This window comes from Drosophila santomea, chromosome 3L (genome assembly GCF_016746245.2).
Source record: "Drosophila santomea strain STO CAGO 1482 chromosome 3L, Prin_Dsan_1.1, whole genome shotgun sequence".
NCBI lineage: Eukaryota > Metazoa > Arthropoda > Insecta > Diptera > Drosophilidae > Drosophila > Drosophila santomea.
Window position 1 is genome coordinate 25,092,570 of NC_053018.2, and position 27,339 is coordinate 25,119,908.

Sequence of the window (27,339 nt, forward strand, 5' to 3'; positions counted from 1 at the left end):
ATGACTGGAATGCGAGAGGTGCCAATGGCGGCCTGGTCGAACGGTAAATAAAATACTTTGGACCCCAGTAAAGCGTCGAGGCCATGAACTAACTAACGCCACCTAAAAACTCTAGTTTTGCATTGCCTTAACATGAACATATGAACATAATAATGCATAATAATTTTCAAATATGATTATATCCGTTACTCGTAGAGTAAAAGGGTATACTAGATTCGTTGAAAAGTATGTAACAGGCAGAAGGAAGCGTTTCCGACCATATAAAGTATATATATTCTTGATCAGGATCAATAGCCGAGTCGATCTGGCCATGTCCGTCTGTCTGTCCGTCCGTATGAACGCTGTGATCTCAGGAACTACAAAAGGTAGAAAGTTGAGATTAAGCATACAGACTCCAGAGACAAAGACGCAGCGCAAGTTTGTCGATTCATGTTGCCACGCCCACTCTAACGCCCACTAACCGCCCAAAACTGCCACTCCCACACTTTTGAAAAATGTTTTGATATTTTTTAATTTTTGTATTAGTCTTGTTATTTTCTATCGATTTACCAAAAAACATTTTGCCACGCCCACTCTAACGCCCACAAACCGCCCAAAGCTGCTACGCCCACACTTTTGAAAAATGTTTTGATATTTTTTCATTTTTGTGTTGGTCTTGTAAATTTCTATCGATTTGCCAAAAAACTTTTTGCCACGCCCACTATTACGCCTACAAACCGCCAAAAACTGTCACTGTTGAAGACTCTCCTTCTCCCTTCCACTAGCTGAGTAACGGGTATCAGATAGTCGGGGAACTCGACTATAGCGTTCTCCCTTGTTTTTGTATTGGTCTTGTACATTTCTATCGATTTGCCAAAAAAGTTTTTTCCACGCCCACTCTAACGCCCACTAACCGCCAAAAACTGTCAGTGTTGAAGACTCTCCTTTGCACTTCCAATAGCTGAGTAACGGGTATTAGATAGTCGGGGAACTCGACTATAGCGTTCTCCCTTGTTTTTGTATTGGTCTTGTACATTTCTATCGATTTGCCAAAAAAGTTTTTTCCACGCCCACTCTAACGCCCACTAACCGCCAAAAACTGTCAGTGTTGAAGACTCTCCTTTGCACTTCCAATAGCTGAGTAACGGGTATTAGATAGTCGGGGAACTCGACTATAGCGTTCTCTCTTGTTATACCCGTTACTCGTAGAGTAAAAGGGTATACTAGATTCGTTGAAAAGAATGTAACAGGCAGAAGGAAGCGTTTCCGACCATATAAAGTATATATATTCTTGATCAGGATCAGTAGCCGAGTCGATCTGGCCATGTCCGTCTGTCCGTCCGTCTGTCTCTCCGTCTGTCCGTATGAACGTCGAGATCTCAGGAACTACAGAAGCTAGAAAGTTGAGATTAAGTATACAGACTCCAGGGACATAGACGCAGCGCAAGTTTGTCGATTCATGTTGCCACGCCCACTCTAACGCCCACAAACCGCCTAAAACGGCTACGCCCACACTTTTGAAAAAGGTTTTGATATTTTTTCATTTTTGTATTAGTCTTGTAAATTTCTATCGGTGTGCCAAAAATGTATTTGCCACGCCCACTCTAACGCCTACAAACCGCCCAGAGCTACGACGCCCACAGTTTTGAAAAATGTTGTGATTTTTTTTTCATTTCTCTATTTGTTTTGCCCATTTCTATCGGTATCCCAAAAATTTTTTTGCCACGCCCTCTCTAACGCCCATAAACCGCCCAAAGCTGCCACGCCCACAGTTTTGAAAAATGTGGTGATATTTTTTTATTTCTCTATTGGTTTTGCCCATTTCTAACCGCCCAAAGCTGCCACGCCCACACTTTTGAAAAATGTTTTGATATTTTTTCATTTTTGTATTAGTCTTGTAAATTTCTATCAATTTCCCAAAAAACTTTTTGCCACGCCCACTCTAACGCCCACAAACCGCCAAAAACTGTCAGTGTTGAAATTTCTTCTTCGCACATCCACTATCTGAGTAACGGGTATCAGATAGTCGGGGAACTCGACTATAGCGTTCTCTCTTGTTTTATATTGGAATTATTGTAATTAGAGTATTTAGCGTGCGACGTGTGAAAAATATAAGAAGGCAATGATTCTTTGGTGCTTATGTCCGCTCTTCGTGCTTCAAGAAATCAATTTTGCAATAAACAGTTTCCATATTTTTATTTATTTTATAAATATTATTTTTCTTTTTGAATTATATTTATGAAATATTTATTTTTTAAATGTAATTTCTTTTTTTTTGGAAATTCTTGGTTTAAATTACAGTAGTTATAATAATTTACTTTGTATACGTTTTAATTATTTACTATAGTTATATAGTCAAATTACTAGTATGAAAATGATTCATTTTCAGTATTTAAAATGCAAATAAGATTGAGTTAAATTATTTTGTTATATTTTATTTTGAGATTTTTTAAAAAGCGCGCAATTATGGGTGGTATTAAAAGCTCTACGAGTAACGGGTATAAAAAACTTCTTTCAAACCATAATAGTTACGAATCGAAATTGACCAAAACATTAATCAAATTTGTTTTTTAGATCAAAATTGATTTAGTCCCGAAAATCGCACACATGCACACATATTCACTATCTCCTTTATTGTTTTTACTCACACAAGCAAGACAATTTTATTTTTTGATTTTCACGCTCTCAAATTTGGGCGAGCGAAAAGAGAGCAATTTTGGTCGTCACCAAGAAAGTGCAAAACCAATGTATGGCCGTTACGCATCTTGTTATTATAATGTCTTTAATTGGACCTTGCACCCGAGCGAGCAGTGCGCAAAAGGGGGAAATATCGGGATCATCGCGGCCTATAAAGGGACTGCGCAAGCGCAGCTCGGGACAGGCAGTCAGTTAAACACGCGTCGGTCATACGTGCAAGCGCAGAGTACAGGCGCGAGTCGTGCAGTCAGGACAGGGGGATGCGGCCGGACAGTCGAAGCAGATTGAGAAGGCGTGGTCACAGACATAAAGCAAGTGAACGACCAGTAAAGAGTCAGTCAGTGAAAGTCCGGGACGGTGGAGTCATTGGTCGGCACATGTGGCTTGGGGCAGAGCGCTGGCTTGACTCGCAGACGATACACCCTGCCCACATAACATCCTAAGCCCCACTCGAGCCGGCACGGGTACGAAGGAGCGACGCCGCGCATCCGACGGCAAGGACCGTAAGAGTCCATTATCAAAGCGTTATTGAATAAAAGCTAGTCTAATCGGAAACTCCATCTTCTCTTTGGTAGGGCAATCACGCAAATCATAAATTTGGTGGGTCGAACAAACAAACTCTCCCGTTGCAGTTCGGAGCGAGCACAAACTTATAAAACAGTTACAATAAGAAATATTTATTTTTAAAATATTTTTTTGTCTGTGATAAATCACGTTTATATATCTTTGTGATAAAAATAAATTAAGAATATTTGTACGGAGCCAAAACCTTGTCATGCTCGCATAGGTGTACCGCTGCACCTGTAGCGCTCTTCGAGTCTCTATTTTCGACCTTCTTTCTTCTTATCTTTCTGTCCTGACAGTCATTCTCTCCCACCGGTTCACACATGTTTCTTCTTATTTATTATAACCGTAAGGGCGACATATTGGTTACATACACCGCCATACATATATACATTCGTTTACCATTTATATTCGCTGCAAGCAATTTGCCAGTCTGTTACGGAAAGCTCGGTTTGGGGTTTAAAATGAATCCCCAAGTAAAATGGACTTTCAACGTACAATAGCCCAATCTATGTATATTTGAGGCAAATTAATTTAATTTTACTTAAACACTGATCACTAATTATTATGATGCTGATTTACTGGCTTGAGAGGAATGGATAAATTTCTTAAAGTTGGCATTTGATTCGGCGCAGACTTCGTTGAATAAATTGGATTTTACGGAGATCTCGAGTGACCGAAAGTAAAGCCAGGATAAGCTGCTCATCGCAAGTAGGCTTTCGATCTAGGAAGCATCGGTTGCCAAATCTCGTTTGCTTGTTTTTTTTTTCGATCTTGCTAAGAGATATTGAAAAATTACAACATCTACGGTCGGGTTTAGGCGGCGTGGCTCGCTCGAACCCTCGAAAAAAGCTTTGAATTTTATGTGGATGAACTTGTGATTCACAATGGGAAGAGGATTTATAAAGAAATGAGCTGTCTACCTGGGATATTATGAAGCCGTTTTCAGAGAAGTTGGAATAGGGTGATGACTGCCACGAGGAGCAGTTAATCATATTTCACGATGGATCGAATACCGCCAAGGCATGGGGATTAATCTGGGATCCAGTTTCAGAACTTCTATTTCAGAACTTCTATTTACTCGTAGAGTAAAAGGGTATACTAGATTCGTTGAAAAGTATGTAAAAGGCAGAAGGAAGCGTTTCCGACCATATAAAGTATATATATTCTTGATCAGGATTAATAGCCGAGTCGATCTGGCCATGTCCGTCTGTCCGTTCGTCCGTCCGTCCGTATGAACGTCGAGATCTCAGGAACTACAAAACCTAGAAAGTTGAGATTAAGCATACAGACTCCAGAGACATAGAAGCAGCGCAAGTTTATCGATTTATGTTGCCACGCCCACTCTAACGCTCACAAACCGCACAAAACTGCCACGCCCACACTTTTGAAAAATGTTTTGATATTTTTTAATTTTTGTATTGGTCTTATAAATTTTTATCGATTTTCCAAAAAACTTTTTGCCACGCCCACTCTAACGCCCACAAACCGCCCAAAGCTGTCACGCCCAAACCTATAAAAAATGTTTTGATATTTTTTCATTATACCCGTTACTCGTAGAGTAAAAGAGTATACTAGATTCGTTGAAAAGTATGTAACAGGCAGAAGGAAGCGTTTCCGACCATATCAAGTATATATATTCTTGATCAGGATCAATAGCCATGTCCGTCTGTCCATATGAACGTCGAGATCTCCGGAACTACAAAAGGTAGAAAGTTGAGATTAAGCATACAGACTTCAGAGACTAGACGCAGCGCGTTTGTCGATTCATGTTGCCACGCCCACTCTAACGCCCACAAACCGCCCAAAACTGCCACGTCTTCACTTTTGAACAAGAGAGAACGCTATAGTCGAGTTCCCCGACTATCTGATACCCGTTACTCAGCTGGTGGAAGTGCGAAGGGGAGTCTTAAACACTGACAGTTTTTGGCGGTTTGTGGGCGGTTTGTGACAAAAACAGGGTGACCTTTTTAAAGCGGTTCAGCAGGTTGCAGAGGCTACAAACATCGCTGTCTAATGAGATGCAAAGCGGTTACAACGAACCCACTCTTACGGTGAGGCTGGAGCAGATTGATGAGCTGCAAAGTGCCTTCAATGTTCTGCATACAGAACTGGAGGAATTAGATTTCGCCGAAATTGGCAGTGAAATGAGTGAGAGTTTCGATGAATTCATCGTAGAATTCAAGGCTAGTGTGCGCGCAGAAATAGCCAAACGCAATGTGTATTACGCGCCGCACTCGACACTTGCGGAAGGTGTTGTGCCCCACCAGCGGCCGAGGCCGATGCCGTTGCCGCCTGTGCAGCTGCCAACGTTTGGCTGAGGCTACGCAAACTGGGCGGATTTTTACTCCGTGTTCACGAGCATAATCGACAGCCATGCGGACCTCTCCAACATTGGCAAATTTCAGCATCTGCAGTCATGTTTGCGGGATTCGGCGCTGGAAACTAACCGAATATTGGAGATCTCAAACGGCAATTACAAAGCTGCTTAAGAGTTGCTTCAAAAAAGGTTTGATAATCGGCGTCGTGGGAAACGATGGCTGCATTCCTGTAGCAGCGATGTAGGACTTTGGAGCCCGTGGATTGCGTCATGGCAACCTATGCGCCAGGCGTTCAGGTGGGCAGAAATCGTTCGACGCTAGTTGCTACCACCCAAAATTCTCTTCGTTGCATGCTGTGCCATAGTGCAGAGCATTGCCCGCACTTTAGAGACTTAGTGCCAGTAAATCGTCTGCGCGAGGCAAAAAGGCTAAAGGCAGGTCATCAGCTACGGCAATGCAGCTCGAGCCGCTGCCGCACCTGTGGAATCAGGCATCATACGCTGCTCCATCTAGATGGTTCGCCTTCCTCGCAGCCACATATTCCGGTGTCTTCCAGCTCCCACACTGAGCCTTCTTCCCCTCTTTCGACTTCTACTCTAATTGCCCAGGATCTCGGTAGTGACCTTGTGCTGCTAGCCACTGCAACCGGTCGGGACTGTTCGTTCCCTGCAGGGCCTTGTTAGATTCTGGCTCTCAACTGCAAATTATTTTATATATTTTAAAAAGTGAAAAAGTTTAAGAGTTGGGAAAAATCCGACAGACAGAATATATTTGTATATAGATATTATTTTTATTTTAAGGCTAATTAATGGGTAACTTCTGGAGGGCGCTATCCGTTGCCTATCGAAAAAGAAATTTGTTGTTTGGTACAAGAAGACGACGAAGACATAAACTCCGCTTATATCAATAAAGACGATGTTAAGCATTCATTTGGCAATTCATTTGTAAAACGGAATATCACCAACATTTGCGGGCGGCTTAAGGATAGAAAGGTTTATCCGCGGACTTTATATAGAACCAGTATATATATATCAGTTTATTTAGCAGTTTATATATACCAGCCAAAAGCCAAACATTTTTAATGTGAGGAGTCTAGCAACAGTAAAGATGACTGGAATGCGAGAGGTGCCAATGGCGGCCAGGTCGAACGGTAAATAAAATACTTTGGACCCCAGTAAAGCGTCGAGGCCATGAACTAACTAACGCCACCTAAAAACTCTAGTTTTGCATTACCTTAACATGAACATATGAACATAATAATGCATAATAATTTTCAAATATGATTATATCCGTTACTCGTAGAGTAAAAGAGTATACTAGATTCGTTGAAAAGTATGTAACAGGCAGAAGGAAGCGTTTCCGACCATATAAAGTATATATATTCTTGATCAGGATCAATAGCCGAGTCGATCTGGCCATGTCCGTCTGTCCGTTCGTCCGTCCGTCCGTCCGTCCGTATGAACGTCGAGATCTCAGGAACTACAGAAGCTAGAAAGTTGAGATTAAGTATACAGACTCCAGGGACTAGACGCAGCGCAAGTTTGTCGATTCATGTTGCCACGCCCACTCTAACGCCCACAAACCGCCTAAAACGGCTACGCCCACACTTTTGAAAAAGGTTTTGATATTTTTTCATTTTTGTATTAGTCTTGTAAATTTCTATCGGTGTGCCAAAAATGTATTTGCCACGCCCACTCTAACGCCTACAAACCGCCCAGAGCTACGACGCCCACAGTTTTGAAAAATGTTGTGATATATTTTCATTTCTCTATTTGTTTTGCCCATTTCTATCGGTATCCCAAAAATTTTTTTTGCCACGCCCTCTCTAACGCCCACAAACCGCCCAAAGCTGCCACGCCCACAGTTTTGAAAAATGTGGTGATATTTTTTCATTTCTCTATTGGTTTTGCCCATTTCTATCGGGATCCCAGAAATTTGTGTGCCACGCCCACTCTAACGCCCACAAACCGCCCAAAGCTGCCACGCTCACACTTTTGAAAAATGTTTTGATATTTTTTCATTTTTGTATTAGTCTTGTAAATTTCTATCAATTTCCCAAAAAACTTTTTGCCACGCCCACTGTAACGCCCACAAACCGCCAAAAACTGTCAGTGTTGAAATTTCTTCTTCGCACATCCACTATCTGAGTAACGGGTATCAGATAGTCGGGGAACTCGACTATAGCGTTCTCTCTTGTTATACCCGTTACTCGTAGAGTAAAAGGGTATACTAGATTCGTTGAAAAGAATGTAACAGGCAGAAGGAAGCGTTTCCGACCATATAAAGTATATATATTCTTGATCAGGATCAGTAGCCGAGTCGATCTGGCCATGTCCGTCTGTCCGTCCGTCTGTCTCTCCGTCTGTCCGTATGAACGTCGAGATCTCAGGAACTACAGAAGCTAGAAAGTTGAGATTAAGTATACAGACTCCAGGGACATAGACGCAGCGCAAGTTTGTCGATTCATGTTGCCACGCCCACTCTAACGCCCACAAACCGCCTAAAACGGCTACGCCCACACTTTTGAAAAAGGTTTTGATATTTTTTCATTTTTGTATTAGTCTTGTAAATTTCTATCGGTGTGCCAAAAATGTATTTGCCACGCCCACTCTAACGCCTACAAACCGCCCAGAGCTACGACGCCCACAGTTTGAAAAATGTTGTGATTTTTTTTCATTTCTCTATTTGTTTTGCCCATTTCTATCGGTATCCCAAAAATTTTTTTGCCACGCCCTCTCTAACGCCCATAAACCGCCCAAAGCTGCCACGCCCACAGTTTTGAAAAATGTGGTGATATTTTTTTATTTCTCTATTGGTTTTGCCCATTTCTAACCGCCCAAAGCTGCCACGCCCACACTTTTGAAAAATGTTTTGATATTTTTTCATTTTTGTATTAGTCTTGTAAATTTCTATCAATTTCCCAAAAAACTTTTTGCCACGCCCACTCTAACGCCCACAAACCGCCAAAAACTGTCAGTGTTGAAATTTCTTCTTCGCACATCCACTATCTGAGTAACGGGTATCAGATAGTCGGGGAACTCGACTATAGCGTTCTCTCTTGTTTTATATTGGAATTATTGTAATTAGAGTATTTAGCGTGCGACGTGTGAAAAATATAAGAAGGCAATGATTCTTTGGTGCTTATGTCCGCTCTTCGTGCTTCAAGAAATCAATTTTGCAATAAACAGTTTCCATATTTTTATTTATTTTATAAATATTATTTTTCTTTTTGAATTATATTTATGAAATATTTATTTTTTAAATGTAATTTCTTTTTTTTTGGAAATTCTTTGTTTTAAATTACAGTAGTTATAATAATTTACTTTGTATACGTTTTAATTATTTACTATAGTTATATAGTCAAATTACTAGTATGAAAATGATTCATTTTCAGTATTTAAAATGCAAATAAGATTGAGTTAAATTATTTTGTTATATTTTATTTTGAGATTTTTAAAAAGCGCGCAATTATGGGTGGTATTAAAAGCTCTACGAGTAACGGGTATAAAAAACTTCTTTCAAACCATAATAGTTACGAATCGAAATTGACCAAAACATTAATCAAATTTGTTTTTTAGATCAAAATTGATTTAGTCCCGAAAATCGCACACATGCACACATATTCACTATCTCCTTTATTGTTTTTACTCACACAAGCAAGACAATTTTATTTTTTGATTCTCACGCTCTCAAATTTGGGCGAGCGAAAAGAGAGCAATTTTGGTCGTCACCAAGAAAGTGCAAAACCAATGTATGGCCGTTAAGCATCTTGTTATTATAATGTCTTTAATTGGACCTTGCACCCGAGCGAGCAGTGCGCAAAAGGGGGAAATATCGGGATCATCGCGGCCTATAAAGGGACTGCGCAAGCGCAGCTCGGGACAGGCAGTCAGTTAAACACGCGTCGGTCATACGTGCAAGCGCAGAGTACAGGCGCGAGTCGTGCAGTCAGGACAGGGGGATGCGGCCGGACAGTCGGAGCAGATTGAGAAGGCGTGGTCACAGACATAAAGCAAGTGAACGACCAGTAAAGAGTCAGTCAGTGAAAGTCCGGGACGGTGGAGTCATTGGTCGGCACATGTGGCTTGGGGCAGAGCGCTGGCTTGACTCGCAGACGATACACCCTGCCCACATAACATCCTAAGCCCCACTCGAGCCGGCACGGGTACGAAGGAGCGACGCCGCGCATCCGACGGCAAGGACCGTAAGAGTCCATTATCAAAGCGTTATTGAATAAAAGCTAGTCTAATCGGAAACTCCATCTTCTCTTTGGTCGGGCAATCACGCAAATCATAAATTTGGTGGGTCGAACAAACAAACTCTCTGAACTAGCCGTTGCAGTTCGGAGCGAGCACAAACTTATAAAACAGTTACAATAAGAAATATTTATTTTTAAAATATTTTTTGTCTGTGATAAATCACGTTTATATATCTTTGTGATAAAAATAAATTAAGAATATTTGTACGGAGCCAAAACCTTGTCATGCTCGCATAGGTGTACCGCTGCACCTGTAGCGCTCTTCGAGTCTCTATTTTCGACCTTCTTTCTTCTTATCTTTCTGTCCTGACAGTCATTCTCTCCCACCGGTTCACACATGTTTCTTCTTATTTATTATAACCGTAAGGGCGACATATTGGTTACATACACCGCCATACATATATACATTCGTTTACCATTTATATTCGCTGCAAGCAATTTGCCAGTCTGTTACGGAAAGCTCGGTTTGGGGTTTAAAATGAATCCCCAAGTAAAATGGACTTTCAACGTACAATAGCCCAATCTATGTATATTTGAGGCAAATTAATTTAATTTTACTTAAACACTGATCACTAATTATTATGATGCTGATTTACTGGCTTGAGAGGAATGGATAAATTTCTTAAAGTTGGCATTTGATTCGGCGCAGACTTCGTTGAATAAATTGGATTTTACGGAGATCTCGAGTGACCGAAAGTAAAGCCAGGATAAGCTGCTCATCGCAAGTAGGCTTTCGATCTAGGAAGCATCGGTTGCCAAATCTCGTTTGCTTGTTTTTTTTTTCGATCTTGCTAAGAGATATTGAAAAATTACAACATCTACGGTCGGGTTTAGGCGGCGTGGCTCGCTCGAACCCTCGAAAAAAGCTTTGAATTTTATGTGGATGAACTTGTGATTCACAATGGGAAGAGGATTTATAAAGAAATGAGCTGTCTACCTGGGATATTATGAAGCCGTTTTCAGAGAAGTTGGAATAGGGTGATGACTGCCACGAGGAGCAGTTAATCATATTTCACGATGGATCGAATACCGCCAAGGCATGGGGATTAATCTGGGATCCAGTTTCAGAACTTCTATTTCAGAACTTTTATTTACTCGTAGAGTAAAAGGGTATACTAGATTCTTTGAAAAGTATGTAAAAGGCAGAAGGAAGCGTTTCCGACCATATAAAGTATATATATTCTTCATCAGGAGTCGATCTGGCCATGTCCGTCTGTCCGTTCGTCCGTCCGTCCGTATGAACGTCGAGATCTCAGGAACTACAAAACCTAGAAAGTTGAGATTAAGCATACAGACCCCAGAGACATAGAAGCAGCGCAAGTTTATCGATTCATGTTGCCACGCCCACTCTAACGCCCACAAACCGCACAAAACTGCCACGCCCACACTTTTGAAAAATGTTTTGATATTTTTTAATTTTTGTATTGGTCTTATAAATTTTTATCGATTTTCCAAAAAACGTTTTGCCACGCCCACTCTAACGCCCACAAACCGCCCAAAGCTGTCACGCCCAAACCTATAAAAAATGTTTTGATATTTTTTTATTATACCCGTTACTCGTAGAGTAAAAGAGCATACTAGATTCGTTGAAAAGTATGTAACAGACAGGAGGAAGCGTTTCCGACCATATCAAGTATATATATTCTTGATCAGGATCAATAGCCATGTCCGTCTGTCCATATGAACGTCGAGATCTCCGGAACTACAAAAGGTAGAAAGTTGAGATTAAGCATACAGACTTCAGAGACTAGACGCAGCGCGTTTGTCGATTCATGTTGCCACGCCCACTCTAACGCCCACAAACCGCCCAAAACTGCCACGTCTTCACTTTTAAACAAGAGAGAACGCTTTAGTCGAGTTTCCCGACTATCTGATACCCGTTACTCAGCTGGTGGAAGTGCGAAGGGGAGTCTTAAACACTGACAGTTTTTGGCGGTTTGTGGGCGTTAGAGTGGGCATGGCAAAGTTTTTCTGCAAATCGATAGAAATATACAAGACTACTCTAACGCCCACAAATCGCGCAAGCTGCCACGCCCACACTTCTGTAAAATGTTTTAATATTTTTTCATTTTTTTTGTTAGTAATGTACATTTTTATTGATATGCTGAAAAATTTTTTGCCACGCCCACAAACCGCCAAAAACTGTCAGTGTAAAAGAGCCTCCTTCACACTTCCACTAGCTGAGTAAAGGGTATCAGATAGTCGGGGAACTCGACTATAGTGTTCTCTATTGTTTTTTTTTCAAATATCGACCAATTAGAAGCCAAATTCTATAATCCACTAGGTCCAATAACCCCAATTGCCACAAAATCTAAAATCTTTCTGCAATCTCTATGGAGTTGGATTGGTGGATTGGGATTAAGCATTGCCACAGCCAATTTCGTCATGGGGTTGATCTTACAGGTTTCGGTCATACAGAACTTAAAATTTTCACGATTGAGATAGTCTTAAATTTCAAGAAATCCAGAGACAATTCATTAACAATTCATTAAACATTCATCATTCATTCATACACTGCAGTGCTAAATCTATGCCATTAAAGGGCCGTCTTTCTGTGGAGGAGATCAACTTGGGAACTGTACTTCTTCTGAGGAGCATCCAGCAAGTTCACTTGGCGAAAGAGTATGAATTTGTTGAGAATGTACTGGTTGCTTCAAAGAACAAGTAAACTTTCCACCAAAAACAAGCTCTTTCTGTACAAGGCCATAATCAAATTAGTGTGGACATATGGTTGGAAAGGTTGGAAAGAGCGGAGAACAAACTACTAAAGCAGATATTAAATGAGTCTTTCTATGTAAGGTACACCACTATCAAAAGAGATTTTAACTTGGCATCAGTGGTAGAAGAAATTGCAAAATCAAGCTTGAGACACCTGAACAAAATAAACGAACATGTTAACTTATTAGCTTTCAACGTTCTGGATTCCAAAAATCAACGTCGCAGGCCTAAGAGATGGCAACCTCTTGATTTACCATTCAGAGTTCAATACAAATTCTATAACCAACCACTATGCAGCCGCCAAAACTGTGTAGACTAATCTTATACTCTTGATATTGTAAGCCGAAGTAGTCAGTAGTAGCAGTTGCGATGCCCATAGTGCAAACCGCTGTTGTTGCACGAATTTATCTGTACAGCGCTCATTCCTTCTTCTCTTTGTTATCTACATTAAGCTTGGACGCAACATTCGGCTGTCTGTCTCGCCAATTGTCACTTCTTCATTTTTCGGCAAAGACTTGTGCATTCGATATAACTCTTGGTCGGCCCTAGCTGGCAGTATAATTAACAGTATCGGAAAATAGACAAAACTTTCTTCGGCTACTTATTATTCGCAACAGCTATTGAAAAACCTCAATAGCTAAACATTTGGTGACCCCGACGTGATGGTGTTAGTTTGAATGCATTAATTAAGCACATATCCCGTTTATAAATAAATATATTAAAACGCAATCGGTTGGACAAGTGAGTGGTGATTTCGGTGATAGTGGCTGTGCTTAAGCGAGCTAGCATTATATACATATATACATTGCTACATATATCAAGTGCAGCCGCCCCGTTACGTGCATTGACTCCGCTTGCATTTCGGCATTTATTTTGTGCTCATCTTCCCGCTGAACCGAATTTAAAGCGATTTTTTTGCTATGCCCGCTGAAAGTGACAAAAACAGGGTGACCTTTTTAAAGCGGTTCAGCAGGTTGCAGAGGCTACAAACATCGCTGTCTAATGAGATGCAAAGCGGTTACAACGAACCCACTCTTACGGTGAGGCTGGAGCAGATTGATGAGCTGCAAAGTGCCTTCAATGTTCTGCATACAGAACTGGAGGAATTAGATTTCGCCGAAATTGGCAGTGAAATGAGTGAGAGTTTCGATGAATTCATCGTAGAATTCAAGGCTAGTGTGCGCGAGTTATGTCGTGGGCGAGGATCTGTTTGGTTTTGTATTTAAGCCAAAGAGGATTTGTAGTAATTAAAGCGACTCGTTTGAAGTTCGGTGACAGAATGAATTTATTTTCAGAATAAATTTTCCTCTAAGCCTAGAGTACAATTCTTTTGGTCTGCGAAACCCCTTGCGTCGGCACTTTTTATCCGGATGCCCCTTCCAGTGCTTCGGTTGGATTCTTGGGAATCCTGACTCTGCTGATCCAGTGTGGGTTGATGACTTTGCTGCGATTGCTAGTACGATAGAGCTTGCGATCAATATATATATCGTTGTCAAGTGGTCCGCCGCTTTGCTCTGCATGGTGTTGATAGCCCACTTGGTTTTGAGTGTACTGAGGTGCAGTTGTTGAAGGTTGATGGGTTCTATGGCTGGCATGGTTTTAACGTCGTTGGTTTTTGTTATATCCATCTGCCATCTATCGGTCATTGTGACGGTGGCGTCGGCATATTTCGTACCGTTGATGGTGATGGAGCAACTGTCGTGATTTATAATAAACGACCCGCTCAAACTTTTGCTCGGTATACAATCGGAGGTCATATTAACGTCTCTTGCGTTGAGGATAACCAGGAGTCCTTCTATGGGGCTGTAGATCCGTGTCTGGGTTATGGTTTCCACCACGGTACATGTCGCTGTCTTGTTGGCTAGCAGGTTATGGATGCATTCTGGGTTGTCGGGGTCGGTGGGGGTTTCGCAAACTGATAAATCATTAACTCTAATACAATTTGTGTTTAGTGTTTTAAGTTCTATTCTATCCTCTAAAATAAATTTTGGTAGGTTTACAATTTCCGTCCCGTTGAACGGTATGGTTACAATTTGGTACAGTGTGTAATTATTTGGAGACAAAATTGGTATTTTAATTTCAAAAACAATTGTTTTCTTTTCTGTGCTAGTTTCGAGTGATAGTAGGTTGTAAACTTCGTAGTCTGCCTTTATCTTAACGTTTTGATCTGTTAATGACATTTTGATTTTTTGTATCTCAGCATTATCTAAGATGTATTTGGGGACAATATTGAGTTTTGCGAATAATAGGCTTTCTGCTATACCTGCCAAATGTGTGTAGAGAAGATCTAAGTTAATATTGATTCTAGTCAAAAATATATTCAATTCTGCATCTTGGAGTCCTGTATCTATTTCCTTAGATATCCTATTCTGATTAAAATTGATGAAATTATTTATGATCTCCTGCTCTTTGTTTATGTGGTCTGTGATTTCCATGAACCTTATTAATGTTTCGTTCTGAAATTGCGCTGTATTTTCCGCGTTCCTCCCCAATTGTTTTAATTCGGAATTAATTTTTTCTTCGTCAGTGGCATCCATATTGCCGCTGATCGTTTTGATTATTGTCCCTAGTCCGTTAATGAGCCCTCTCCTAGGTCTGCTATTACTTTCGCTAGGTAGAAGTGAAGTTAATTTCTGTTCTATCTGATTAAGTTTCCTAAGTAATAGTGTTCTTATTTCGACGATGTTCGGCAGGTCCGGCAGGTTCGTAATTAATTCGTGTAATTTGTCTGTAGTAGCTTCGTATTCTTCCAGGTGGATCAGGTGTTTGATTGTCATAAATGATGTTATTGTCCGGGCCGTTCCCATGTTGAGCTTAATGAGGGTTTGCTCCTCACCTAGTCTATTTATTTCTAGTCGCTGGCTATTGACTAACGTCAGCCTGTAAAGAGGAGAATTCCGAGGTGGTCAGTTTTTAATTTTATGGGTTTGTAGGTAACGAGATTTTCCTAATTTTCTGTTTATGTATTTTCTGCTTTTTAATTGTTCGCACGGTGACCCCATTATCTCGAGAAATTTTATGTTTGCTAAACCTGGGAGTAATTTTGTTCCTTCTGTTTTCCTTACGGAAGACCGAGCTTCCGACAGGCAGAGTAAGGGGGTCTTCCCTAGTTTCATTTAGTTTGTTTATCCGTTTGCTGGCTGTTTCTTAGTGTATAACTGTCTAAGACAGTGGTTATTTTTACGTCCTGGTCAAGTGTCCGCGTCAATTCTTGGGGAATAATGTCCGGGTCGATAAATGAGTAGGATGACCCGGTGTCAATAAGGAATTTTAGGAGTTTGGGGGGGTCAAAAAGAGTCAGTGTTACATAGGGAAGGGCAGAGCCAGGAGTTTTGTTACTTAAGTAACCGACTTGTCGGTCGAGGCTCCTTGTTGAAAATTTACGCTGTCATCAATGTTATTGAAGTTGGCGGGGGCCCTTTGGGGGGATCTGTTACGCCGACCTGAGTTATTTGATTGCGGGTCGCGTGATCCATCCCTGGAGTTGTTACGCCCCCTATTACTGTAGTTCCGGGACTCCTCTTGTCGGAAAGGGTTATTACTCCTATAGTCCTGCCTATAATTGTTCGAGGGGTAATTGCGGTTACGCTCAAAGCGTCCGCCTGATCTATTTTGATAAGACCTGTTACGGTCGAAGCTGTTACTATAGTTGTTATCCCTATTTTGTCTCTGGTACATGAAACTTTGTTCCACCTGGCACCATTCGTGGGCCTGCTCAATGGTCGACGGCCCTTTAGCCCGAATGACTGTTCTGAGCGGGTCGCGGAGCCCGACTAAAAGGCATTTAGGCAAATGCCATCATAGAGGGCTCTTTTTGATTCCGCACTGACCCCTTGTTCTGAATTAGTTGGCAGTGTAAGTAGTTCACTCCTGAGCCTGGTAATTTCGTAAAAAAGCTTCCCGAAGGAGAGACCGTTTGGTTGGTTCTGTATTTCAGATATTAGTATGGGTTCCGTCTTTTTGCATGCGTACATGCGTTTAGGTTGTCGCGAATACTATCCCATTCCAGCTTAGTATCCAGCATATTTAAAGTTTCGTCCGCTCTCCCTATTATCTTGTTCCTCAACGTACGCAGCAATAGCTGTCCGTAAGGTGTTTGGTCAGTTCCTCTAATTAACATAATGACCTCCTCCACGCTTACAATGAACTTCTGTAGGGTCCCCGGGGTCCCATTGAAAGTCGGTAGTTGTTTAACAAATGCTAAAATATCTTTCGGATTCAATGTAGTGGACAGAGTAGTATTAATTGAAGTATTCAGGACAGTGCTCATATTCCCTATACTATTCGAACCGCCGGGGATCGGGCTGGTGGTTCTAGAACCCCCGGTGGCGTGTCCCGAATCCATGGCTATTAATTCTTCCTCCCTAATTTCTGGTAGACTACCGCTACTCCTGAGACCTAGCCTGGACCTCGTTTTGTCCACTATTGTCCTCTTTGACATTTAGGTTACGGAACCCCTTTTATTCGCAAGTGAAAATTCGCGTAAGTATAACGTTAAGATATTCGGCCTATTTTTTTTATTTTCCCTTTTTAATTTTTCCTATCTATCTTTGACGATATTTGGTTATTTGTATATTGATATTTTATACTACTAGAGTATAAAAAATGTGTATGTGTAATAGTATGGAAAAAATATATATATATATATGTATTTGTGTGCTAATGTAAGATTTTATATATTACGATGTTTTATTTATGTTCTTCTTTGTTTGTTTGTACTTATCATTCGTAAAAATTTTTTATTGTGTAGTGTATGGGTTGATCCGTTGGGATCTGCAAGTGGGTGTCATTAATAATTGTTTACTCAATCGATAAAAAGTAATCTAATAAAGCCGCCGAGCCAAGTGGTTTCAATGCAGTGTTTCTCTTTTTTTCTAAGTGTTTTCTTGATACATTGTGCACTGTAGTCGTAAAATTTGATTATTTGTATATTTTTATTTTAGCATCCGTTGCGCAAAAGCATCCGACTCCGCGGCGGTCGTTTTGTCGATTTTACTGAATATAGTTTTATGTTGTCATGCGACACCGTCTACAATGTAGCGGCCGGACGCTGCGGCGTGCATGCAAGTATGTGTGCCCACGTAAACAAACTCAAGTGGTCGACTGTTAAGTGCGGTTGCCGAGGCCTGGAGGGGGCTCCCTACGAACTGCTGTCGGTGCCGGTTTCCCCTTTCTTCCCCGGCACACAGAAAGAAATGATCGGCCGCACTTATATACACACAAGCATTAATTTAGGTGGCGGAGCACTAGCATTTGTTAAGTTGGGGCACATAGGTTTCGTTTCCCTTTTTTTTTCCCAGTGTGGCTATATTCACATATTTATGCGCGATGCATGAGCGGCTATTAATTATTATTGATTGCCGCCTATGTATGTTTCTATAATTTTTCTTTGTGTAATATGGGAAATTATTTTTTTTATTGCGGCACATATAAGGCGTTACATATTTTAATGCTCGATGCATTATGTAGCGGCAATCAGCGATTGATTGTTGCTAAAAATATGTTTTCATAAAAAAATTTTGTGTAATATGCAAAATTATTTATTATTATTTTTATTGCGGCACATATTAGGCGTTTACATATTTTAATGCGCGATGCATTATGTAGCGGCAATCAGCGATTGATTGTTGCTAAAAATATGTTTCCATAAAAATTGTTTGTGTAAAAATTATTTGTTTTATTTTTTGTGGTACATATTAGGCGTGTACATATTTTAATGCGCGATGCATTATGTAGCGGCAATCAGCGATTGATCGTTGCTAAAATATGTTTCTATAAATTTTTTGTGTAAAATTATTTATTTTATTTTTTGTGGTACATATTAGGCGTGTACATATTTTAATGCGCGATGCATTTTATAGCGGCAATCAGCGATTGATCGTTGCTAAAAATATGTTTCTATAAATTTTTGTGTAAAAATTATTTATTTTATTTTTTGTGGTACATATTAGGCGTGTACATATTTTAATGCGCGATGCATTTTATAGCGGCAATCAGCGATTGATGATCGTTTTAATATTTATTAATATGCCTTTAGATTTGCGTGTGTAATGCACAATTGTTAATGCCGTTTATTTTGCTTCCGCACACCGTAATTTGCTGATTCTGCATATTGGTTTTTATGTATGTTTGGAGTCGGTTGTTTTTCTTTTAAGCGCACGGAATTTACAATTTGTTCGGATGCACTGCATTCTTTTTAATTTCGTTTCTTTCTTCATTTTATATTTGCACTCACTTATTGAAGTCACTTGGCCGGCTGCTTACCTGCGTTACAGTATAATATTTAAGAATATCCCGGTGATCTTCATATCCTTCTTCTGGATGTCCTGGATCTCCTTTAGGTTCCTTTTCCGGCTGCGCCAGTTATGTCGTGGGCGAGGATCTGTTTGGTTTTGTATTTAAGCCAAAGAGGATTTGTAGTAATTAAAGCGACTCGTTTGAAGTTCGGTGACAGAATGAATTTATTTTCAGAATAAATTTTCCTCTAAGCCTAGCGTACAATTCTTTTGGTCTGCGAAACCCCTTGCGTCGGCACTTTTTATCCGGATGCCCCTTCCAGTGCTTCGGTTGGATTCTTGGGAATCCTGACTCTGCTGATCCAGTGTGGGTTGATGACTTTGCTGCGGTGTGTGTCCGGGTTGAGTGTCTCATATGTAGGTCGCTGCCCGTGGGGGTTTCGGGGGAGGTGAAGGCATGCTTGTGCCGTCACCGATAACTCGCGCGGAAATAGCCAAACGCAATGTGTATTACGCGCCGCACTCGACACTTGCGGAAGGTGTTGTGCCCCACCAGCGGCCGAGGCCGATGACGTTGCCGCCTGTGCAGCTGCCAACGTTTGGCTGAGGCTACGCAAACTGGGCGGATTTTTACTCCGTGTTCACGAGCATAATCGACAGCCATGCGGACCTCTCCAACATTGGCAAATTTCAGCATCTGCGGTCATGTTTGCGGGATTCGGCGCTGGAAACTAACCGAATATTGGAGATCTCAAACGGCAATTACAAAGCTGCTTAAGAGTTGCTTCAAAAAAGGTTTGATAATCGGCGTCGTGGGAAACGATGGCTGCATTCCTGTAGCAGCGATGTAGGACTTTGGAGCCCGTGGATTGCGTCATGGCAACCTATGCGCCAGGCGTTCAGGTGGGCAGAAATCGTTCGACGCTAGTTGCTACCACCCAAAATTCTCTTCGTTGCATGCTGTGCCATAGTGCAGAGCATTGCCCGCACTTTAGAGACTTAGTGCCAGTAAATCGTCTGCGCGAGGCAAAAAGGCTAAAGGCAGGTCATCAGCTACGGCAATGCAGCTCGAGCCGCTGCCGCACCTGTGGAATCAGGCATCATACGCTGCTCCATCTAGATGGTTCGCCTTCCTCGCAGCCACATATTCCGGTGTCTTCCAGCTCCCACACTGAGCCTTCTTCCCCTCTTTCGACTTCTACTCTAATTGCCCAGGATCTCGGTAGTGACCTTGTGCTGCTAGCCACTGCAACCGGTCGGACTGTTCGTTCCCTGCAGGGCCTTGTTAGATTCTGGCTCTCAACTGCAAATCTCTCGGTTTGCAAATCAACTGCAACTTAAGAGGTCGAGGTCGTCTGGCTCCGTCACTGGACTCGGGGATTCTAATTTCGCGACTAATGGATTCTTGGTAGGAATTGCGAGGCGGTCTGTCACTTCGAGTTTCTTAACGAGCATAACAGCAGTTATCGCTCCCAATATCACGGATCGCCAGCCAAGCTTAAATGTGGACATTGGGGACTAGAAGATTTTAAAAAACGTGCTCGCTGACCCGAAATTTTATAAAGCTCAGCGTGTTGACCTGTTAATAGGAGCTAGCCTGTTTTATGAGATGCTGTGCGTAGGTCAGATAAAGTTGTTGCCAGGACTGCCACTGCTTCAAAAAACTCGTCTGGGCTGGGTTGTATCTGGAAGCTGCGATAGCGCCTTAATAGCTTCACGCGTTCCTTCTTCAGCCAGCGAGGAAAACAGTCCCGGCCCAATAGTTCAAGCCACAAAGTTGGAGGTAGATTGCGAGTCGTCACTCTGGGCGCATGAAACCAATCTTCATGCCGGACCTCGAGCTCTTCTGGGTGCAATTCGATCCCAATATTGGCCTATTAGGGGGAGGAAGACGGTTACCAAGGCCGTGAACAGATGCATCAGATGTTCTCGGATTAAGCCGCGGCTGATAGAGCACATAATGGCGGACCTTCCCAAGGATCGCTTGGGAGGATCTCACGCTTTTGATGTTGCTGGGATAGACTTCTGTGGACCCTTCTTTCACAAGTCGGATACACGCAACAAGCCTGCGGTTAAATGCTACGTATTTATTGCGTATTTATATGCTTTGCAACCAAGGCAGTGCACCTGGAGCTGATCAAGGATCTCTCGACAGTTGCGTTTCTGTGCGGACTTAAGAGGTTTATATGCACACGGCGGAAGCCGAGGCAAATTTGGTCAGACAACTCCACCAATTTTGTCGGCGCCAAGAATGAACTTCTGGAATTTTTGCCTTTCGGAGACGATAGACTGGCGGTTCATCCCTCCACGGTCGCCCCATTTCGGTGGACTTTGGGAAGCAGCGGTGAAAACGGCCAAGCGTCATTTCTACCGCGCTGTGGGTACGGCGGTTCTGACCTTCGACGAGCTAAGGACGCTGGTGTGCCACATCACGGCAGTTATTAACTTCAGACCTTTAGTTCCCATTTCAGAGAACCCTGCCGATCTGGACGTCCTCACTGCGGCGCATTTTCTCAATGGTGGTCCGCCATTGTCGTTTGACGAGCCAAATATAACGGGCCTAAACTATAATCGGCTTTGCTCTTGGCAGCGTATCTCCTTTCTTCAGCAAATCTTTTGGTCGCGATGGAAGGAAAAATACTTGACGTTGCTCCAGCAGCGCTCCAAGTGCCGCACCCCAAAGCCTGGCGTAGCCGTGGACAGCGTCGTTCTTGTTAAGGACGAGAATCTACCCCCAATGAGATGGCCTTTGGCGAGAGTCATGCAGTTGATTCCTGGAAGAGACGGCGTCGCTCGAGTTGCAGAATTGAGGACCGCGTCTGGAGTAATAAGGCGGGCAGTGAACAAGCTGTGTCTGCTTCCCTAGAGGACTGTTGGGTCTTGCAGCCGCCAAAACTGTGCAGTAGACTAATCTTATACTCTTAATATTGTAAGCCGAAGTAGTCAGTAGTAGCAGTTGCGATGCCCATAGTGCAAACCGCTGTTCTTGCACGAATTTATCTGTACGGCGCTCATTCCTTCTTCTCTTTGTTATCTACATTAAGCAGCATTCGGCTGTCTGTTCCGCCAATTGTCACTTCTTCGGTTTTCGGCAAAGACATAACTTGTGCATTCGATATAGCTCTTGGTCGGCCCTAACTGCCTGTATAATTAACCAAATAAACAGTATCGGTAAATAGACAAAACTTTCTTCGGCTACTTATTATTCGCAACAGCTATTGAAAAAGCTCAATAGCTAAACACACTATAATCACCACTTCATTAAGGGTGGGTGTGACAACAAATTGTTTGAAAATCGATAAAAATGTACACTACTAATAAAAAAAAATAAAAAAGTAGTTTACAAAAGTGTGGGCGTGGTAAAAAAATTTGTAACAAGACTAATAAAAAATGAAAAAATGGCAAACCTTTTTCAAAAGTGTTGGCGTGGCAGTTTTGGGCGGTTTGTGGGCGTTAGAGCTGCCTTTGCAACATGGGTCGCAACGTGCGCTGAGTCTATGTGTCTGGAGTCTTAATGTGTCTGCTTAATCTCAACTATCTAGCTTTTATAGTTCCTGAGATCTCGACAGAAGGTCGGACGGACAGACTTACAAAGGGACAGACGGACATGGCCAGATTGACCAGGATATTAATCTGTGCATAACTGTAACAATTGACTTTTTTTACATTTTGCTTTGGCATATTTTTTCCAAACGGTCAAATCGCTTCATATTTATTATCGTACATAAAATAGGAGAGAAGATACTGACCGTTGAAGCTAAAATATGCAACTCGTGTTACAGTTTTGCTCGTCAGTGTATATGCGGTAAAAGCGCAGGAAAAGGACTATTTAATTATACCCGTTACTCGTAGAGTAAAAGGGTATACTAGATTCGTTGAAAAGTATGTAACAGGCAGAAGGAAGCGTTTCCGACCATATAAAGTATATATATTCTTGATCAGGATCAGTAGCCGAGTCGATCTGGCCATGTCCGTCTGTCCGTCCGTCTGTCTGTCCGTCTGTCCGTATGAGCGTCGAGATCTTAGGAACTACAAAAGCTAGAAAGTTGAGATTAAGTATACAGACTCCAGGGACATAGACGCAGCGCAAGTTTGTCGATTCAGGTTGCCACGCCCACTCTAACGCCCACCAACCGCCCAAAACTGCCACGCCCACATTTTTGAAAAATGTTTTAATATTTTTTCATTTTTGTATTGGTCTTGTAAATTTCTATCGATTTGCAAAAAAACTTTTTGCCACGCCCACTCTAACGCCCACAAACCGCCAAAAACTGTCCTTCACTTCCTATAGCGTTCTCTCTTGTTTTTTTATAAGTCCAATAAATTTTGAAGTACGCCTGAAAAGTATGTAACAGGTAGAATGTATATTCTGCATTATTCTGTCTTTTCGTATAAATGCTTCGATGTCAGGAACTATTAAAGCTATAAAGTTGAGATAAAGCTTTAGAGATAAGGATTTTGTGTGAGGTCAGAAGCTTTATATCGTGAACATCTTACTGGTTCAAGACATATTCTGCTGAATTGACAATGTCTAGTTGGGGTATAATCATTATTTAGCAATTATGCAATATATCAAACATTTTTCTTTAGCGTCAGTTTTTAATGACATTTTTATGACACACGTACGATTTGGAAATACCACCTGGACACTCCCCATCGAAGTCAACCATGCAACACTTTTAAGGATTATAACGATTGTTATCATTAACAAGTCGTTTTGGCTTTCCCAGAAACCGAAACTATTTTCTTTCTAACCCATTGAGCGCCTCTTTGCTGCATCTGCGCCGGCTTTAGTCCATTGTTTCCTTCTTATTCAGTTCTATGGTGGGTAGTATAGGTACCAGTTGTCATCAACCAATTACCTATTACCCAAATCTGCTATCTCTGTGATTAGTCATTTCCGATCCGCCACACAATTTCATGTATTTTTATTACGTGTTCCACTGTTACCGCATAAGAGAGCTTCCCACTGATGACTTCAGTATATAATTTTGCCACTATTAAAGTCTTGAAACCAATATTTAATGGTACAAGCAGAAGAACCATTAGTGCCATAATATTTTTCCAACTTTCGCCTGTTAACAAAAATCATATTTCCGCTAAGAGCTTTGACATTTCCTAATATAAATGTACTCACTAAAAGAGGGCGACATTTTTTTAGTGACAGCATTGCAATTTTAAGGTTATTATTCACTAAACTTACTTAGATAATAAATCGAATTTGCTCTGACCAAAACGGAAGCTATATTAGATGGTAAATGGTGGGAGACAATCTTTTTAAGTCCACCTTATAAGTTATAAAACAATTTATAATAACAAAGATAAAAAAGATTATTTGTTTTTAGATAGGAAATTGCTAACAAAAATATCAGAGTCTTATTTCGTATATGACAATCATGCGTAGTAACATTATCTCTACAGTACTATTTATGTGCCTATTACCTAATTCTAAACTTTCCCAAAATTTGACAAGGGTAAAAAAATTTTCGTGTAGCTTAAAGCAAAATTTAAAATAAGTAATGAATTATTCGAATTAATATATTTTAGATAAAATGTCTTGACGAGTTTACTAAAACAACATCAGGTACGGCATATTGGAAGTATAAGGCATTCCTTATGCAATATCTGAAGACCTACTGTGCCTAAAATCAAACCATCAAATTTTATTGCGCGTGTGCGATACAAAATCTGGTCATTGGATGCCGGATTTGATAGAGTGCAAAATGAGTATGAACAAAAACATGCACTGCCCTGATGATCTTTTTGAAATTCGACACGTTGGTAACGTTCCACTTTGCTTAAAAATTTCAACTGAACCTCAAGCGTTCAATGAAAAATTTTTCTACGGCTCAAATATCATTATTCCTATGGATTTAACAGACACAGAAATTTCTACAGTATCCAAGTTCTTGATAAAGAATAATATTTATGAATATTGGCTGCCAATACGTCGAAAAAACGAAGTAATGCCTTATGAAGTACGTTTGCCAGGAAATTCTTGGAGAAAAAAAATAAATGAGAGTATAATACACTTAAAAAAAAAACACAATGAGCACTGCCTAAAGCATACTATGATTAATAAAACAGCAACTGACTTTAAAAACCAAATAGTATCTGTAGACTGCAATACTTTCTTAAATGCAGTGTGCATTTTTAGGTCGGATCTGATATCTAATGCTGGATGTCCGAGCGGCTTTGGAGCTTTAGTCTATCACCCGTCAGTATGTTATGGTATTGCCTGGAAAAATACCACGTATAAACACGTTGATCTAAAAGAGTACTTAAAAAAAAGAAATTGGCTAAGGCGGATTTTAGCAAAGTATGTCTCAAAGAAAAATCAAAACGAATATTTTAAAATTGATTTCCTTTCTCACCACTTGACAGAAAAATATGTTATACTAATGAGTCTATCTGAAAATTTCCAAATTGTTAGCAAAGGCTTGAAATGGATTCCCACTTTAAGCAAAAAAATTGTGAAGCCAAGTAGTGCTATTAAAATGGTATTGGAAGTAGATGACGTCTCTAAAGCGCTTAGGCTGGTGATTTATAATCGAAAGTATTTATGGGTAAATAACAACTCTTATGTTGGTGCCCAATGTTTTGCATTTTTAGAATATGGAACTCTAAAAAAAGCCAACTTGGACCTCGTTTGGGAGAATCAAGAACAATCTTATTCAATTCTTAATGTCAATTTATTTTCAAGCTATCGCACCGAATATTGGTGTGAAGGTCACAGCATTTTTGAGTTTCAGCTGGTTTCCACCCGGTTGCTGGTAGATTATAATAGAAACACAGCGCATGGTTTTGTTATACGTTGGAACGTCTCATGTATAAATGCAAATTTTGCATTTAATTTGTGTGATGAAGTAACCGGTAAACATTTAAGAAACCTTTCAGAAAGCATATACGGAAACAGCGATCTAGGTCATCTTTTCATACACGATGTGCGAATAATGAATATGGAATGGATCAAAAATATATATGTTGTTTTTTGGATTCATATACTTGCAGCTCTCAAAATAACAGCAGAATATGATGTCCATGAACTTGCCTTTGGGACAATGCCCCCAAAATAACAAAGAACTCATTTGCCTTTATGCAAATTAAAATTACACTGAACATTTTTTTTTTTAGTTTCATTAAAAACTCAACTTATCTCATACGTAGTAAAGATTATTGTTCATCAGAGCGTTTATTTTCAAACGATGGACTACAGTGGACTACAACGCGTATTGGAGAAATCGCTACGACAAAGAAATTGTGTATTCAAAAAAATGGTATGCCCTACACGCGATTATGTTTAGGCGATTTTGTTCATGGAGCATATTGGAAAGAGTTAACAAAACCCGTCGTATGTGAAAGTCCTAAGTATAATACCAAAGTATTGTATAATTTGATTAAAGCCAAAATTGTTAAGTCCTTACCAGAAAAAGCTTTACAAATGTGAAAAACATAATTGCAAATAGTAAAAATAGTATAGTTCCAGCTGACATCTTCTTTATTTCTAAAATTATTCAATCAGTGCTTAAAACTTATTCATCAAATTTAACACTTCGACAGACAAATGAAGAATCAACTAAATGGAAGAATGCATTTTCTGACATTTTCGATATATACAATATATTAATAGACATTGACTCTAATGTTATAAAGAAGTCTTCTGAGCTAAACGCTACAAAAAGTTATTAAGATCATTTGAAAGGTATGTTGACACTTTATCAACTAATTTGCCTTTTACTAAAATAGGTAATGGTGAAGAACAGCTTGTCTCTGAGTTGCAAAGTGAAACAATTGACTATGATGATATTGGAGTATCAGTTTATATTTCAAAATATATTTATATTTCTCAATCAACCCAAGTATTGCCAATGTTTCGGGAATAGCATTGTTTGCAAATAATAAGAAAAGAAATAAACAAAAAAAACTTAAGGGGGCATTTAAAAACGAACATTACCGTTTTCTTCAAGTAAATCATGACATTAATGATGTTGTTGATGAGCCTGACTTAGAACTTGGGGTATACTTGCCAATAGATCTAATAGGCACCTTGAAAGCTTCAACGAATAAGTTAAATGACGTTACTGTTGTTATTAAGGTATACTCAAATGACCAACTATTTCAACAGTCTGTTAGATCTTTAATACTATTAAGTCGAATAGTATCTATATCAATACCTGGGTATAGTTCAAATCTTCCTGTACCTGTGCCAATTATCTTTCGCAAGTCTCAGAACAAGGAGGCAAATACGTCAAGTTCCTGTGAATACTGGAACTATGAAAGTTGGATCGATGGTAAAAGTATGTTAAACAATTTCGAAAATAGTAAAGGTAAAGCGCTATGCCTTCTAAGGCGTTTGGCACCAACTGGATATTTTTTAGAGAAAAATAATTTTATTGAAAATACCTTAATAATTAATAATTCAAGCTTAAATGAAAATATTATTTATGCTATTTTACTTACCAGCTGTCTACTGATGTTTATTGGCTTTTGGTTTTGCAAGTGAAATTTTAGACAACGCTTTCAAATAGATGTAGTACTTACATTTATTAAATATGATTTCAAATAG

General features: G+C 40.4%; 1 protein-coding gene across 1 annotated transcript; it reads left to right on the top strand.

Annotated features, from left to right (window-relative positions):
• Positions 1-27,339, top strand: LOC120447877. The gene is given in 6 exon segments (XM_044006066.1): positions 1-43; positions 24,405-25,826; positions 25,829-26,212; positions 26,215-26,451; positions 26,454-26,606; positions 26,609-27,339. Coding segments are annotated over 6 exon segments (2,970 nt in total).